At 34.1% G+C, this 17,011-nt stretch overlaps 1 protein-coding gene across 2 annotated transcripts in view; it reads right to left on the bottom strand.

Annotated features, from left to right (window-relative positions):
* Nucleotides 1-16,553, bottom strand: part of GALNT13 (polypeptide N-acetylgalactosaminyltransferase 13) — a 418,871-nt gene extending 402,318 nt beyond the window's left edge. For both annotated transcript variants that reach the window (XM_063112481.1, XM_063112489.1), the window contains exon 1: nt 16,412-16,553. In XM_063112481.1, coding sequence (XP_062968551.1) covers nt 16,412-16,553 — 142 coding nt within the window. The remainder of the gene's footprint in view (nt 1-16,411) is intronic.
* Nucleotides 16,554-17,011: the final 458 nt, after the last annotated feature.

Here is a 17,011-nt window from a genome sequence, read left to right as displayed (position 1 = left end):
AGATAGAAGATACAGGGATTAGGAACAATTTACATTTTCAAATAGCGTGGCCGTGGAAGTCACACTGAGTCAGTGACATTTGAAATACTGCCTGAAAGAGGTGAGGAAAAAAAATAAGACATGAGGAAAACTGGAGAAAAAAACATTACAGGCAGAAAGAGTCAGCAAGGCACAGGCTTGAAGACAAAAGGACACCTGACATACTCAAGGAAGAGTAAGAAAGTCAGTGTGACCGGAGTGGAGTGTGAAAGAGGACAATGACAGATCATGAAATCAACATGACTCCAGTTCACATGGCATAGAACTTGGTAAAGCCATTGCAAGGACTTTAGCTTTTACTCTGAGTAATGGGAAGCCAACAAAGAGGTTTGAGCAGAGGAATGGCATGATGTGACTTAAGTTTGAATTCCGAATAGAGTTTGAAGGAAGAATAAATAAGATCTGCTAATGTGAAATGTGAGAGAAAGAGAAAAGTTGAGAATAACTAAGATTTTTGGCTTAAGCAACTGGAGTGATAGAGCTGCTAAAAACTGGGATAAAGAAGAACACAAGAAGAGAAGCCACTTGTAGAAGATTGGGAGTTCAGTTTTGAACACAGTAAGTTTGAAGTGTTTCTTAGAATCCAAAAAGAAATGGTAATTAAGCCTTGGTCATAAATGTCTAAAAATTAAAAAAGAGGTGTCAGATGAATATATAAATTTGGAAATTGTAAAATTATAACATGACATATAAAGGAATGAGATTAGATTGGATAAGATCACTGGGGGAGTGAGCATAGACAAAAACAGATCAATGCAATCCCGTTTCCTGGGCCACATCAATGTTGGGAGGTGAGATGAAGAGGGAAAAGCTGCAAAGGAGATTGTGAAGTAGTCAGCAAGGCAGAAAGTCAGGAGAGTGTGACAGCCTCTAAGACAAACAACAACAGTATTACAAGGAAGTAAGAATGATTAATTGTTTCAGATATTATGGATAGACAAGTAAAACAAAGGCTGAGAATTGGCCATTGAATTTAGCAATACAGAGGTCATAAATGCATTTCTGGTGAAGTCATAGTGAAAAGGACCTGATTGGAGTAGTTTTAAGAGAGAAGATGTAAAGTGAATTCAGAGACTGTGAGTACAAATATTCTGTCAAGATAATTCTCCCTTAACTTATCTGTACAGATGTTTGAAGATTAAGTGATACACACATGGAGCTTTGAGTTCGGGGCTTGACATACAGTAGACACTTAGTAAGTGCTAACTCTAATAATGGTGAAGATGTTGAAAATAATGCAAGCACACAAACCTAATTCAATAAGAGTACCAATTTTCTCAAGAACCGTTTCTCACCTCCAGAAATCTATCTTTTGGGGTCCAGCTCATATCTAATAAATAATAAGTAGGATTAGGCATGTCCAAAATAGGTACATTAATAATGAAATAAATTATATCTCACAGATTACTTTAAAAAAGGAGAGAAAAACACAATAGAACCATACTATATGGCAGCAAATAATAACAGTTGTGAGTGAGGAACTAATAATGATTTTTAATTTTTTATCCTCCTTTTAATGTTAAATGTTAAACAAATTATGATGTAATAGATGGAACAATGTAGAGCCAGTAAAATTGAGTTTTCAGGAATATTTAGTAATGCAAGAAAATGTCCAAAATATAAATTCAGAAAATTAAAGCTGAATATAAAAATGAAATAAAGTAGGATCCTTGTTAGAAATATTTTAAAAACCCAAAACTGTAATTATAATAATCTATATATGATTGGCTTATAGGTGTTTTTATATCCTTTCTTATATTTTTTCCAAATTAAAAAAAAGTTTTAAATAGGGATCATATGTTATTGTAACTCAGAAGAAAAAATAAATCTTCCAAAGAGTGACTCACATATTATATTTAGTGATTTTTAATAAAAACTGTATTTAAAAGCATTTCTAGTTAAAGGAATAAGACTTAGTTTTTAGAACTATTTTCAGGTAAATTGGGGGTTTATGCATTAGTGCCTTTTTTGGAGAGCCCTTTATAATTCCTAACGCTTTTTTTTGTTGTTGATGTTTCTTTAATCCTCAAAAGATGGAGGAAGTAAGACTACATCTGGATCAGAATTTTTGTTAATACCAGAGACGCAGCAATACCCAGATCTTCTAACAATAGCACCAGTGTTCTTGCTGCTATACTATTTTATCTCCAATATCCTCACTCAATGTACCAATAAAATCAATACAACAGACCTGTAAGAAAACACCTGTACATGTACTTTGAAAAAGTATGAAACAAAAAAGAGAAAGGATACTGGTTATACTATTGCCATGTAGATTTTTTTAGATGAATATTCTGTCATATTTCCACAGCCTGATTATATTTAAAAATATGGTGAGCTCTGGTGATAAAACAATATTTCTATTCATTGATCATTAAAAAATCATAACATTTGAATACAGAAGTAGGGTAGGTCTGCACCAAGCCTCTCATTTTATAGATCAAGACAGTGACACACTGATACAGGAAACATGCAGAAAGTAGCAAAGCCAAGATCAGTACTAAAATGTATTCATTCTCCAGCCCAATGAAGTCTGCAACCTGTCAAGTATTTCATCGGGTAATATAAAGTAAAATAATCAAACTAGTTTAGCTCTGGTATATGATCTTAAAGACAAATCAGTGGAATCAGATAAACAGCCGATATACAGATTCTGGTATATACATTACAAAGATTTTCTACATGTTAGTTTGAACAGTGCAAATCAGTAATAAGAGAAAAGATGGTTCAATATACATCACAAGTGAATAATTATCAAAAATATTAAAATAGGTCATTATACTAAAAATATAAATGAATCAAATAATTCAATGTGAGAAAAAGTAAAAACAGAAAAAGTCAAAGACTTTGTGATTAGAAAGTAATCTAATTGGCAAATATGTTTTCAATTAAGCTATAAATATTGTGCTAAGAAAAGTATTCTCATACACTGTTCATAAGATTAATAGACATCCCGGAAAATCACTGAAAATATCTATCAGGAGATTTTAAAATATATTTATGCCTTATAAAAATTAATCCATAACTAAGAATCTAGCCTACAAATATAATCAATAACATTTTCAAAGATAATTTCATAAAAAATGTTCATAATAACATTATTTAGTGATAAAACATGTTCATAATGTATTGATTTTAAAAATTCAAAACTTAAAATTTATTTTAATATGAGGCCATTTTCTTGGTAGAATTCCAAGTTATTTTTTTCTTTATTTTTATTATAATTTTTTCTATGATGACTATTTATCGATATTATTGTCAGAAAAAAATAAATAGTACTATTTTTAAAAGAAATTAGAGTGGATTTTTTATTGTCCTCCAAATCAAATGTCTAAAGAAGATTTGGTCAGTAACATTTGGATATTTTTCAAGTTGTCTGACAAATTTTAAATCAATTATATATAATGTACAGTAAATTCTAGAAAGTAAACTCCAATATTTATAACCAAATTATTCATATAAGCAATAGAAACCTTATAGGTGAATACTGAGAAATATTACTTGTAAATGTATTCTTATTTCTAAAATTCATGCTGCTACAATTTGAATGTATCCCCCAAAGTTCATTGTTGGAAACAATTGCCAATGCAACAGTATTAAGAGGTGGAGCCTTCAAAAGGTGATTGTGTCATAAGGGCTCTGCCTTCATGAATGAGTTAATGCCATTATCATAGGAGTGAGTTAGTTTTCGCAAAAGTGGGTGTTATAAAAGCAAGCTCAGCTTGCCATTTCACTTTCTGCCATTTTATCATGCAGTGCAAAAGCCACTGACAGAAGTTGCTGCCACGCCCTTGGATTTCCCAGTCTCCAGAACCATGGACCCCCCAAATTTTTTTTCTTTATAAATGACCCAACCTCAGGTATTTTGTCATAGCAGCAAAAAACAGACTGAAATGCATGCCTTTCTTATCTTTAAGGAACAAACGTTTCTGGAACAACTGGGTTTCTATTTAGGAAAAAAGAAACTTGATCCTCCTCACACTGTACACAAAAATTAACTCAAATCTTAAAAGCTTAATCCATGTATCTTCTAGAAAAAAAAGATACAGGGAAAAATTGTCATGTTCCTGTCATAGCAAAGATTTCTTAGATAGGACAGCAAATAGAGCATAAAAGAAAAAAATACATTCACAGTTTCATCAAAATTTAAAAATCTCTTCTAGCACAAAGAAAACACTAGAAAAAAAAAAAAAAAGGCAAGCTACAGACTAGCAACCTGGTTAAAAAGGAGGCAAAACAAATTTGAAAAGGTAGCTCATAAAAAAAACTGAAATGATGTTCATTATCAATAGTTGTCAAAAAATGCAAATTCAAATCACAAAGAGATACCACAACAAACTTGCTAAAATGGCTAAAATTTAAAATTCTGGCTATGAAGTGTTGGCAAGGATATGGAGTAAATAGATCTCTCCTATGTTGCTGATAGGAATAGAAAATAGAATAACAACTTGGGAAAACAGACTGGCAGTATCTCACAAAATTAAACATACACTTAGCATATGACTCAGCACTCTACTTCTTGGTATTTTCCCAAGAGTTGTGAAAACATATGTCCACACAAAGACTTGTATATAGATAGTAGTTTTATTCACAATAGCAAACAGATGGAAACAACCAAGTGAAAGGATAAGCAAATTGTAGTCTATCAATATGCTATAGTCTGAAGGTGTCCTCCACATTCATGTGTTGGAAACTTGAACACCAGCATGAAGGAATTGACAGGTGTGGCCTTTTGTGAGATGTTTAGATTATGAGGGCTCTGCTCTCATGAATGGAATAATGCCACTTACAAAGGGCTTGTGGAACTGGGTTCTCTATCTTCTACTCTTCTGCCATGTGAGGACACAACTTTCCTCCTCTGCAGAAGACAAAGCAACAAGGTGTCTTCTTGGAACCAGAAACCAAAACTGCCAGTACCTTGATATTGGACTTGCATCCAGAACAGTGATAAATAAATTCATGTTTTTTATAAATTTCCCAGTCTCACGTATTCTGTTATAGCAGCACAAAATGGATTAAAGCACCATACAATAGAATACTTCTCAGTAATAGAACTACCGATACACTCAACACCATGATTAATCTCAAAAGCAGCCAAACACATGAGTTGACAGTGTCCAATGCTGTTCATCAGATTTTCTAGTACATGCAAAACTAACCAATAATCACCAAAACCAGATCAGTGGTTGTCTGAGGCCAGAGTGGAAGAATTGATGTCACAGAGGTATAAGGGAATATTTGGGGGGGAAATCATGATTGTGGGGGTCAACTCGGGACCCATTTGTCAAAACTCATAGAACTGTACACTTAAAATGGAGCATTTTATTATACATTTCAATAAAGTTGATATAAGAAATAATATTCCTTAATTGTTTTCAAAGCTATATTTACATGCAGTTTAATTTATTGATTAACCATGAGTCCTGCTTACAATCACATCAGCTTACTCTTGGTAATTTTTCTTTTTAATTGGATTTTTCACTCTTAGAGCTTTCCAATATTACTTTCTTATATTCATTATCCATAATCTCCATTTCTTCTATCTGTCTTTTACAGATGAATACAATATATCACCAACCCACAGCTTTTTCAAAGTTGCTCTATCAAACTCTCATAAATGTTCCTACTGTGTCCCCTGTGTATTGATTCACTCAACATATCCCACATGATATGCCTATTCCAGCTAGAGCTTTCCTCACTGATACCACTAATGCAATGCTAATATGTAATGATCTTACCTAAGCCTCTGCATCACAGAAACAGTATACAAAATGCAGCACAAGGCAGAATCTGAAGGAAAAAAAGGTAGTCCCCAGGCTCTAAATTTTCCTATTTGTGCTATAAATCAAATTTATGGAACAATAAAAGATACAAGAAAATATTCTAAGTTGGGCTATGTGTGTAAACTAAACAATTTTTTAAAAGCCTACTTTACCAATGATAATATTGAGGCACTTCAAGTTTTTTACTCAAATAGATAAATTGGCTACTCTATGATTGGAAGAACACTCAGAAAGGGCCAAGCTGGTCATGCATTCATTCTTCATTCAATCAACAACTATTAATTGAGCGCCCACTACGTGCCAGGCACTGTTTGGGGGGCTGAAGATAGAAGCAGACAAAACTCATAAAAATTCTGTCTTAGCTATTTGTCTCTCCTACAATGTAGCCCTTTAGGGACAATGTTTTCTAGTGGGTAGAGATAAGATTTGTCCATTACTATTTTATTGGTGGACTATTTGGTAAATAGATTTGTTCCCACTCTCTATTCAATCAACTCCAGACTTTATGAAATTGAAAATTAGATCTTGTCTTCAAAGTACAGATAGTATCTTATTGATTTTTTGTCTTTATTCAATATATTCTCTCCCCTCCTGCTATCACAGCTTTGATAATGCTCACATTTCATTCACATAATTTTGAATTCCTTTCTCCCCTGCTAAACATGAAAACAAGAACATGTCTTTATCTTTCTTTTTTCCCAACAATTTTTTTCTTTGTTTTTATAGCAGTTTTAGTACTGTAGAGAAATTGTGCAGAAAGTACAGATAGCCCCCCATCCACATTTAGTTTCTCCTATTACTGACATGTTACATTAGTGTGGTACATTTATTTCAATTATGAATCAATACTGATGTATTATTACTAACTTAATTTTATGTTAGGGTTACCTGTTTGTATCGTACAGTTCTATGGATTTTGCCTAATGCATAAGGTCATGTATTAGCTACTACAGTATCATACAGAATAGTTTTGCTGCCCTAAAAATCCTCTATGCTCCACCTAGTCATCCCTCCTTCCCTCCCTCCCTCATCCCCTGAAATCCTGGACCACTGACTTCCTTTTTTCCATTACCTCAAACAGCTCTCATTTCTTTGTATTGGGAACATTCAAAGTCTTCTCTTCTAGCTAGTTGAAATTAGACAATAAACTGTTGTTAATTACAATCCCCCTCCAGTGCTAGAGAGCACGCGATAATATTCCTCCCATCTAGTTGTACTTTATCTGTCAACCAACCTCTCACTATCCCCCCTACCCCCCACCCTTTCTAGACTCTTTCTAGCCTTTGGTAACCACCCTTTTACTCTCTACTTCTATGTGATCAACTTTCTTAGCTTCCACATATGAGTGAGAACATGTGGCATTTCTCTTTCTGTTCCTGGCTTACTTCACTTCACACAGTGTCCTCCAAGCTCACCCATGTGTCTTCTTTATCGTTCTATCTCCACCTCTGACACAAATCAGCACACAAATAATGTTTACTGATAATGCTCAATACTAAATAACTAAAGATTTTGAGTAGTACTTTTTTATGCTTTATTGATATACAAAAAATGCACATATTTAATGTATACATTTTGATAAATTTGGATAAAAGTAACTTAAATAGTTACTTTTAAAAATAATATCTAAATTTGATTTTACAAAAAGGAATCTTTCTTGTGCCAAGTAATCAATTTGCAAAGAGAGCAATTTAGGTGATTTCATATTCCCATTTAGTTACCATCTAATTCGTGTGGTTTTAATTAATAAATAATACCTTATATTGGAGGCTTTATTTAAATAAAGGTAAAAATGTCTTAGTGATACTGTCTTGTATATGTAAATAACAGACTTGTATTCTCCTTCTAAACTTCAGCTGGTGATCGATAAACACTTCCTTTTCCAGAAGTCTTCAATGGCTCTCTTTTTCCTAGAAAACAGTTAAAATTCCTTTTCCTACCACTTAAAGTCCTTTAAATCTGTCTTTATCCTAATTTCAACCTAAAATTTAGGTAAGAAATCACTTTCATGGTTGATTCTGCTCCAATCAGCTAATTCACCATTTCTTATATCCTTAATTTGTGAAAGGGAATGGCGTTCTCCCAGTACTTCATTTCCTCCTGCTATCCCCTCCCTCCCAGTGTTCAAATGTCTACATAACATATACATTTCTAGGTCTCTTAACTCTCACCATGGTTTGTCTTTCTTACAGCAGCCTCCACTTTGTTTTGTAATGTAGTTATTTATGCACATGTCGTGTCTACACTGGACTATGTGATTTTTGAAGACAGATGTTCTATGTGATCAAACTCTGTGCATTACAGAGGACTTAGCCTAGTACTTTTACTGAAAAATGGATGAAACATTAGTATTAGTTATTCTCATTAAGTTTGATAAAAAACAGCGTTACTCCATTGTTTTCAGCTTTTATCTCCTTTCTAACACTTCAGAGGGTTGGCCCCAAAAGTCACTGCTGAGGAAAATTGCAACCTAAATTAATCAGTATACTATAGAGACTCAGTAAATGCAAAATTGCAGTAAGGCAAGGTGAGCTTGGTAGAGGCACTTTTCCCTTAAGTTATATTAAATGGGACATTTTTAACCTAAAGTCATCTCCTTTTAAGTCCTCCAGAAATATCCTTGTTTATATAAATATTTTATAAATAGTATATAAATATTAAGATTACTTTACCTAAAAGGAGTCCAGGCATCCCTGAGTCAGGGACACAGCATAGCCTAGTAGTTCAAAGTATGGGCTCGAAAGTCTGACAAACCAGCTTTGAGTCCTTTCTTCCCTCTTTCTAGTTTTGCGACCTTGGGGAATTTAATGGAACTTTTTATATCTCAGTTCTCACATGTAAATGAATATAATAATAGTACCTACCCTCAATGATGCTTTGAAAATTAATTGAAATAATGTATATAAAGCACCTACCACACTAAACCTCATAATTGCTTATTATTACAATTTATCTTCATTCTTGTCATTGATATTTCTGTGTGGACTGTCAGAAGGATCACAGTAAACTGTGAATAAGAGTATGAAAGACCAAAGCAAATATCAGAAGCCAAAATTTTATGAGGCCTATTCATTTTTGAACACTATATATAGAACTGACTGAATATTATCTGGGAAATACTCATATATGCCCTTAGTTCGTGCCTCACTTTTTGTAAGACTATAAATATTTTCACCTGAAAGTTTTAGTGGTCGTCATAATTTATTCAGGGAAATTCTAACACTGACAATGCATTTTAATCAATCACACTTGTCTACCCATCTCCCAAAAGGTGAAGCCATATATTTTTAAAAATAGAGAAAATATGATGTTAGTTTTAATATTTTAATTCACCAGTCTTTGTTTTCCCCTCAAACACTGGAATCCTCTCCTGAAGCACTAAAGATTAATTAAAAAATCAACAAAAAATTGCTGTTTAAAAAATGAGTACATGGCTACAAGTGGCTGGCCTGTTAGCTCTGTTGTTTACAGCACTGTATTAGAACACCAAGGTCAAGAGTTCAGATCCCCATACCAGCCAGATGCCAAAAAAAAGGGGGGGGGAGGCTTACACAAACAGGCCATTGTCAAAAATTCAAGAGAGCAAGGCCACCTGTCTCCCTGGATTCATGAGAAGAAATCAGTTAGTTTGCCTGGCAGAACCAAGGGTAATATGGAAGTATTAAATTAAGATCATTCATTGGTCAGCAATTCCACTCATTTTCCTGATTTCCCCCCATTCAGGTCTGAAGGACACAAGTAGATAAGAGTAAATTTGCAGAACCTTAAAATGCCAGATAAGGTAATGTCTGTTTTATAAATGATCTTCAGGCAGAATGATCCCTGGTAAACATTTTCCTGGATGAAACTTACACATCCTACTGGCCAGGGAGACCTGGAGAGTCTAGAGTTTCTCAGAAAGTCAAGTCAAAACATTCATTTCAAGTTTTCAGAAAACATACCTCTACATTGGTATCCAAGTGAAAGCACAGTACTTGAACGCCAATGCATACTGTCATTTATTGTCAAAGCCCTTTACTGAATTTGTAGTGTAATAACCAAATCCTGTTTTACTTGTTAAAATTCTGGCAGGTCCCCTAAGCCTCACTCTCCCTCAGTTCTTTATGTATAAAATAATAATAATAATAATAATAATAATAATTAATAATAATGCCTAATTCACAGATTTTTTATGAGAATTAACTATACTAACATTTGTAAATAATTTCAAATTCAGTTATTTAGTTAATACTTAAAATTATTATTTTGTGTTATCATTACTAGCTAATGTACCTATCTTTCTTCCCATGCAAACAGAAATTCTTTCTTTGATATTTTCCCTTTTTATGAAAATAAGTTTCATTACATTTCCTATATATGTGTAATATGTTTAAGATTCAAGATAGGGTAAAGAAAAATAGGTTTCCTTTCCTTCTGAAATGTCATAATACTATACCCTTTCTGCCCTCTGTTATGATAGGAATGCCCTCTGGGCTTCTAAACAGATCTCTTCCCATCGTATCACGTCTATTTCTCATTTCAAACCGCATATTATGAACTGATCCAAAGCTAGGCACTAAAGTAGTTCACTTTCCATAGTTTTTTTTGAAGAAAAAAAAAAAAAAGCTAGAAACATATAATCATTCATTTGGGGACTAGCATGATTCTAAAAATCATGATGCTAAAAATCATGATTCATATTCATTTCACTTTACAGATGACAACTGAGGCCCAGAGAGATTAATTTACTTGCCTAAGGACACAGGCCATTAGTGAGGGAGCCAAGACTAGGATCCACCATGACACAATGCTCATGCAAACCTGCCACACGACCTCAAATTTTCCCGAAGTGTTTGCAGGTGCACTGCAGCATCAATGGGCTTTTAAAATACCTATTCACTCAATTATCTATTCTATCTGTTCCGACTTGAAAGTGGCACCACTTAGTATTCCATACCAGTTAGGATTTAGAAATATCCTTCTGTGCGTTTGAGTTCTAGGTGGCACTATATTGGCACAAAAGAAGTAATATGCTCTCCCAACAAGTACTTACATTAACAAAAAGCAATCCTTTAGAGAACAGGAAAAGAAATAGGATCCATGAATTTATCTAATATTGGAATAGGTCTGCATGCTCCCGTAAAGTCCCTAGATCATCTCTTTTTTAAAGCATTGTTCAATAATTGATGTGTAATGATAATGCTGACTCAGTAATAAAGATCCAATTATATTACATACACTTTCCATTTAAAAAAGAAGGTAAGAATGTAATCCATCTCAGAAGAATGGTCTTAAAAGTGATTTTTTTTTAAGTTTGATATTTAGAGTTTAATAATGTAGCCAACTTCCTACTGAACAATTCCATTCAGTTGCCTAACAGGTGCCTCAGACTCACCATCTCCATAAAGACACTCAATGCTCACCCTCAAATCATCTCCTCCTACATTTTTCTCTCTCTCAAAAATTGAATCAAATGGTGCCTTGCAAGAAACCCAAGGTTTGTCCTTGACATTTCCTGCCAGAGCCCGTCAAGCATCCAGCTCTCTTACTCTCGTATCTTTAATGCCTCTTGATTTTACCTACTTCTCTCACACTTCACTGCCACCACTCTGCTCTAAGCAGGCATTACTTCCTACACAGAACACAAGAAATGCTGCCACAGCCTCCTACCCAGCCCCCTGAGGAGAGTGGCTCTTCTCCAGTCCATTCTCTACATCACATCCAGAGCAATCTTGCCATAACACAATCTACTCTTGTCTGCTCTGATTTTCAAATCCATTCAGTGGTTACCTGCTTTTGAAACCCATTCAGTGGATCTTATTTATTCATTTAGTTATCCATATAATGTAATAGACACATTAAACCCATATCCCAAACAAATCTAGGACCTTAGTAATGCTCCATATTCATTCAAAATGTTCACTTTCTCATCCCATGCTCCATCTCCCCCGACACCTGACAGCCAACATCCTAAATCCTATATTCATAATTAGTCTTACTTGCTTTCTATAAAGTCTTGTTGCATCTCTATATATTCTTAAAATGTATGTTTTCAAATTTTAGTTGTTTTTAGCTTTTTAAGCTGTATTATATTGGCAGTATTATATTGGAGGAGTATAACTTTTACATTTAACTTACTATTGTATTGTCAAGATCATTCATGTTGATGACAGTGTCTAGTTCATTCATTTTCACTACTGTATAATATCTCTTTTTATTGATATACCAATGTCCATTCATCAACTTTTCCAGTGATGGGCCTATGATTTATTTTCAGGTTTTATTTTTATGAAGACTAGTGCTATGAACAATATTTGTACATGTGGAAGAAATACTCTTGGATATATGACTGTGAATACTGAGTCATATACGAATGTTCAGATTTCAGACATAATGCAAAACTGCTATCTGAATTTATTTAAAAAATGTACAGATGTATTATCTCTTGCAATTGGTATTATCAGCCTTTGTAATTTTTGCCAGTTGAATGGATATAAATGATATGTTATTGTAGGCTTGATCTGCATTTCCCTGATTACAGTTGATGCTAATTATCTCTTCATAAGTTTATTAGCCATATGTGTTTCCTTTCATATAAAGTGTCTATTCAGGCCTCTTGTCCATTTTTTCCATTGGGTTATTTGGGCTTTTTAAAATTAGTAATAGGAAAATTTTACATATACCTGATATTCTAATAATCAAGTTATTTATATATACTTGACAATAATTTGTCAGTTGCATTTTCTTTGAATATCTTCTGCAATCTGAAACTTGTCTTTTTACTTGCTTTAAGGTATATTTGAATAAACCAACTTTCTCAATTTTAATGTAGTCAAATTTATCAACATTTTCTTTTAAGGCCAATGTATTTGGGCTTTATTTAAGCATTTTTTCCTTATTCCAAGGTCGTATAAATGCCTAATATTTTTTTCTACTTAAGTGTTAGTTTTGTTTTCGGCATATGAGTCCTTCATACATCCAAAGTTTATATTGGCTATGACATGAGTTAGGCACCCAATTACATCATTTTTCAAGTGGATTAACATCTTATTCTTAGCTCCATTTATTGAACACCCCCTCTCTACGCCATTGATCTTCAGTGTCTTCTCTGTCATATACTCAATGTTTGAAATATATGGGGTCTATATGTAGGGTCTCATTCTATTCCTGTGGGCAATCTTTCTTCCCTTGTGCCCCTCTGTGCCAATACCACAGTCTTACTTTAAATTTTAAGATCTGTTATTTGATTAGTCACACTCCCATTCAGTATTTTTCTCCTTTAGAAGTATCCTGAGTGTTCTGGAATCTTTATCATTCCATGGAAATTTTCTACTTTAACTAGTGATTTTCTATTTTTATGATGTAGACCTCAACTTTAATGCCACAGTCTCTGTGAAGTTTTATCTAATGTCCTTGATCCAGTTTTCTCTACTTAGAGCATCCTTCTTCCTCACCCTAACATCCATTATATGTTGTAACCATTTCTAAACTACTTTACTTTTATAGAGATACACACATAAAAATATGTATACATTCATATATATGAGAGAGAGAGAGAAAAGAAAAGAGAATGAGAAAGAAAGAGAAATATTTATTATTGACTATAAGCTCCATATTAGCAGGGACCTCAGTGATATACTTAGGACTTAGGACACAGTAAGTACTTAATAAATAATTGATGAATTGATTAATGAATGAATGAAAATAATCTCAAGAATTAATTGAGCTTGTATGCAAATACTGGGTACTAACAAATTGTTCAGAATTTAGAAATACAAGGGATCTTAAAAACTGCCAACTTAAAAGCCTTTGTATTAATAATGTAGACACATAGGTACAGAAGGATCACGTTTTTAGAAGTCAAAAACTTGCTTTTAGCAGATTTAGAACATGAAAATTTCAGTCAAGTGCACTCACTTTGCACAGCATCATCTACCTGTAAATAAAATATTTTAAATGCATGGTGCAAATTCCTAAATAAAGTAATATTCTGAAATAATATGTAACAATAGACAATGGAATTAAATCCCTCAAGTCTATTTCTTATTTATTTAAGATAAATAATATTAATGTGCAATATTAAACAAGTGCAATGTATTCAATGTTTGTGACACCCCCCCCCCCCCGAAATTTATATGTTGAAATCCAAATACCCAAGGTGATGGCATTAGGAGGTAAGGCCTTTAGGAAGTTGTTGGGAAAAATAGAATAATTTAATCAGGCCCCCTCACCTTACATCCAGTTGAGGGTAGTGTGGCACATTCTTTGTAAATAAGTTGTGTGTGGGTGGAGTTAGTGCACATGAGCAGTGCCACAACTTGGCTAGCATTGGCTGCTTTGAGCATCCACCCGTGGGCAGCCATGTTCTCGGGCCTACAGCTCCAAGGACCTTTTTGCCAGTTACCTAGCTCATAGACCTTCGTGTGGGGGGTCTGGTGAACCAGCCTGGCATGTGAGGGATCTGGGGACCCAGCCTGGCATGTGAAGGGTTTGTGATGCAGTCTGGACAACGGGCTTGAGGGGTCTGTGAGCTCCAGACCCAGCCCTAGCTCAACAATAGGCCCAGTTAGCATGATTACGGTCAGGTAAAAGAGCTAGACAGAAGTGATTAGGTCATGAGGGTGAAGCCCTCATGAATGGAATTAGTGCTCCTATAAAAAAACCGCTGCAGAGGGATCCCTTAACCCTCTGTCATGTGAAGTTAGTGAGAAGACAACCGTCTCTGAGGAATAGGACCTCAACAGACATTCCATCAGCCAATGCCTTGATCTTGGACTTCCCAGTCTTCAAAACTGTGAGAAATAAATTTTCTGTTGTTTCTAAGCCACCTAGTCTATTGCGTTTTGTTACGGCAGCCCAAACAGACTAAGATAAGTCTTACAAATAAAGAGAACATACTCAATTTTACAGATTAAGTACAAGGAAGACTTACTATTTTCACCTTTCATTATTAAATTTCACATTTTGAAATTTAAGACTGACATTAAGAATTTAAATCAACAAAACTGTACTTTTTTGGTACTTGCAAAAAAGGCTGTCATAGTTTTTCTGAATCAGGATGTAACATTTTTTTGTGACCAGTCCAGATGTCTGTGTTCAACAAATGACAAAGTGATCATGCTACACTGATGTGATCCATCAAAACATATTTCTGCTTTCAGCCAAGCAGCAGCTCAACTGATTCTAATGATGAAGCAGGGAAGGCTGATTTATTCTGGGGTTTTAAGTAAAGATCAGCAAATCAATCCCCATGTTCATTTATCAAAAACTGATGGACTCATGAAGTTTTCCTCTGTGAATAAGTGTAGTATAGAAGGCATAAAAATTCATATCAATTACCTCAATGGGTCTAGGTTCAGTCACCTCCAAAATACTTTCTCTCAGTTCTTTGTATTAGTCAGAAACTACATTGACAGAGTTAGACCCATTTTAAAAAGATACTCAGAATTTCTCCAACTGAGCAAGAACACTTTTGCAATCTAGAGCAAACTCAGGATACTCAAAATAGTCTCTAAACAAAAGTTAATTTATTGGAAATGCTCTATGTTTCCGTAAACCTCGTACAACCAGGGAGTATCAATAAAAGTTTGTTTATAAGAACATTTTTATTAATAAATAACATCAAAATATCTATAACATTAAAAGCAGATTTCATTCATTAAACAAATGCAACTCTCAACTTGGTAATTTAGATTCACTTTTCCAAAAGGTACAAACATTTCAAATGGGACTCAATGTTTACCTTTTGTAATATTTATGCAGAAAACTTCTGCTAAGCAGAGAATTCATGTAGTTCAATGACAACAAAATGAGCACTCGAGTAGTTTAGAAGCATCCATTTACTAAAAATATTGCAGAAATATATTTACAAATCTTGAAGTTAACAAAAAGGAAAGCATAGAGAATACTGTTTGGAATCACTTTGCAGTAATGAATCTCTATGCCTTCACTGATAAATCCCATTCATACAAATTATTTCCTTTCTTTGACATTCACTCTTAGCTAGTCATTGAAACTGGTCCCTGAAGAGGAAAATACTGAGTTAAAGAGACTTTTATAATACACAGTACTTGAAATTATTTTTGGCATTTAACATAGAGCTAACAATCTGGTGGTCCCCAGGGTGAATATGGCCAACAACATGTGTTTTGTTTCAAATATTAGTTTGTGTATTTTTTTCCAATTGTTTTGAAAGTCTTTAGGGGTGTCATGCACAGTTCCAGTTTGCTACAATCCCCACCTGTCTTACTTTAGTAATTTTTTCCTTTCATGTCATGCTTTGTCTTTGAAGGCTTCTGGCTTCTGGTAGCCTAGATTTAAAATTCTGTCAAAGTTGAATGTTCCTTAAATTGTTCTTTCCGTACAGTCACAGAATACTGGAATTATTAGGTATCTTTGAGGTTAGCTAACTCTCTTCACTTCTTCCAACAAAGCCCCTAAGGCCAAGAAAAATAAAGTAACTTCCCCCTGGTTAAACGTACATTAATATTTCTGCCAAAATGCTTTTCTAATTTAATAAGGCAAAACCATTCTTATTTGATGTTTCATATTTTGCTAAGGGTCACGACCCTTTTCATCTCTGTAAATACATTTGCTTCATAAGCACTTACCCCTCAATGCAGGCAGCAGGGATCGCTCCTTCTTGTCATCACATTTGTTACATTCACTGAAGTATAAGAGTAAGAAGACATCAACGAGAACCCACATCAGTGAAGTGGCTAGAACCACCTTGCAGTAAACAAATCTCCTCATGTCTTTCCTTGATTTCTAGTTAGCACACAGATCGAAGACAAATGCTACTGTGATAAATCCAAGCCACAGAGGTGAACTCCAGGATAAAAACAGGATGCATTCCACTGTATTTAAAAAAAAAAGAAAATTTAATTATAGTACAGTTTTGGGGGGCTTTTTTGCATTAAATGACATATAATATGAAATATAGGACTTATTTAATGTTCTCAAATATATCTATAACAGCACTCAGGCCCTCAAATCCATAATTAAAAGCCCAAATAAATAAAAGTTGTTAGCAAGCCATGTGATCAAAATTCTAACACCTAATGCTAGATCTTTAGATCTGCCACTACTATGCTGGGGCGTTGAAAAACTGTTTCATTTCTTTGAGATGCATCATCTTTACGTTAAAGTCCTATCATGATATTCTGTACAGCACTAGGTTGTTGAATAGCGAAATTCTAAATTTGCCTTGA

The sequence above is a fragment of the Cynocephalus volans genome, chromosome 1 (genome assembly GCF_027409185.1).
Source record: "Cynocephalus volans isolate mCynVol1 chromosome 1, mCynVol1.pri, whole genome shotgun sequence".
Classification (NCBI taxonomy): domain Eukaryota; kingdom Metazoa; phylum Chordata; class Mammalia; order Dermoptera; family Cynocephalidae; genus Cynocephalus; species Cynocephalus volans.
The sequence above is the reverse complement of the archived record's forward strand: the minus strand, read 5'-3'. Positions and strand labels throughout refer to the sequence as shown.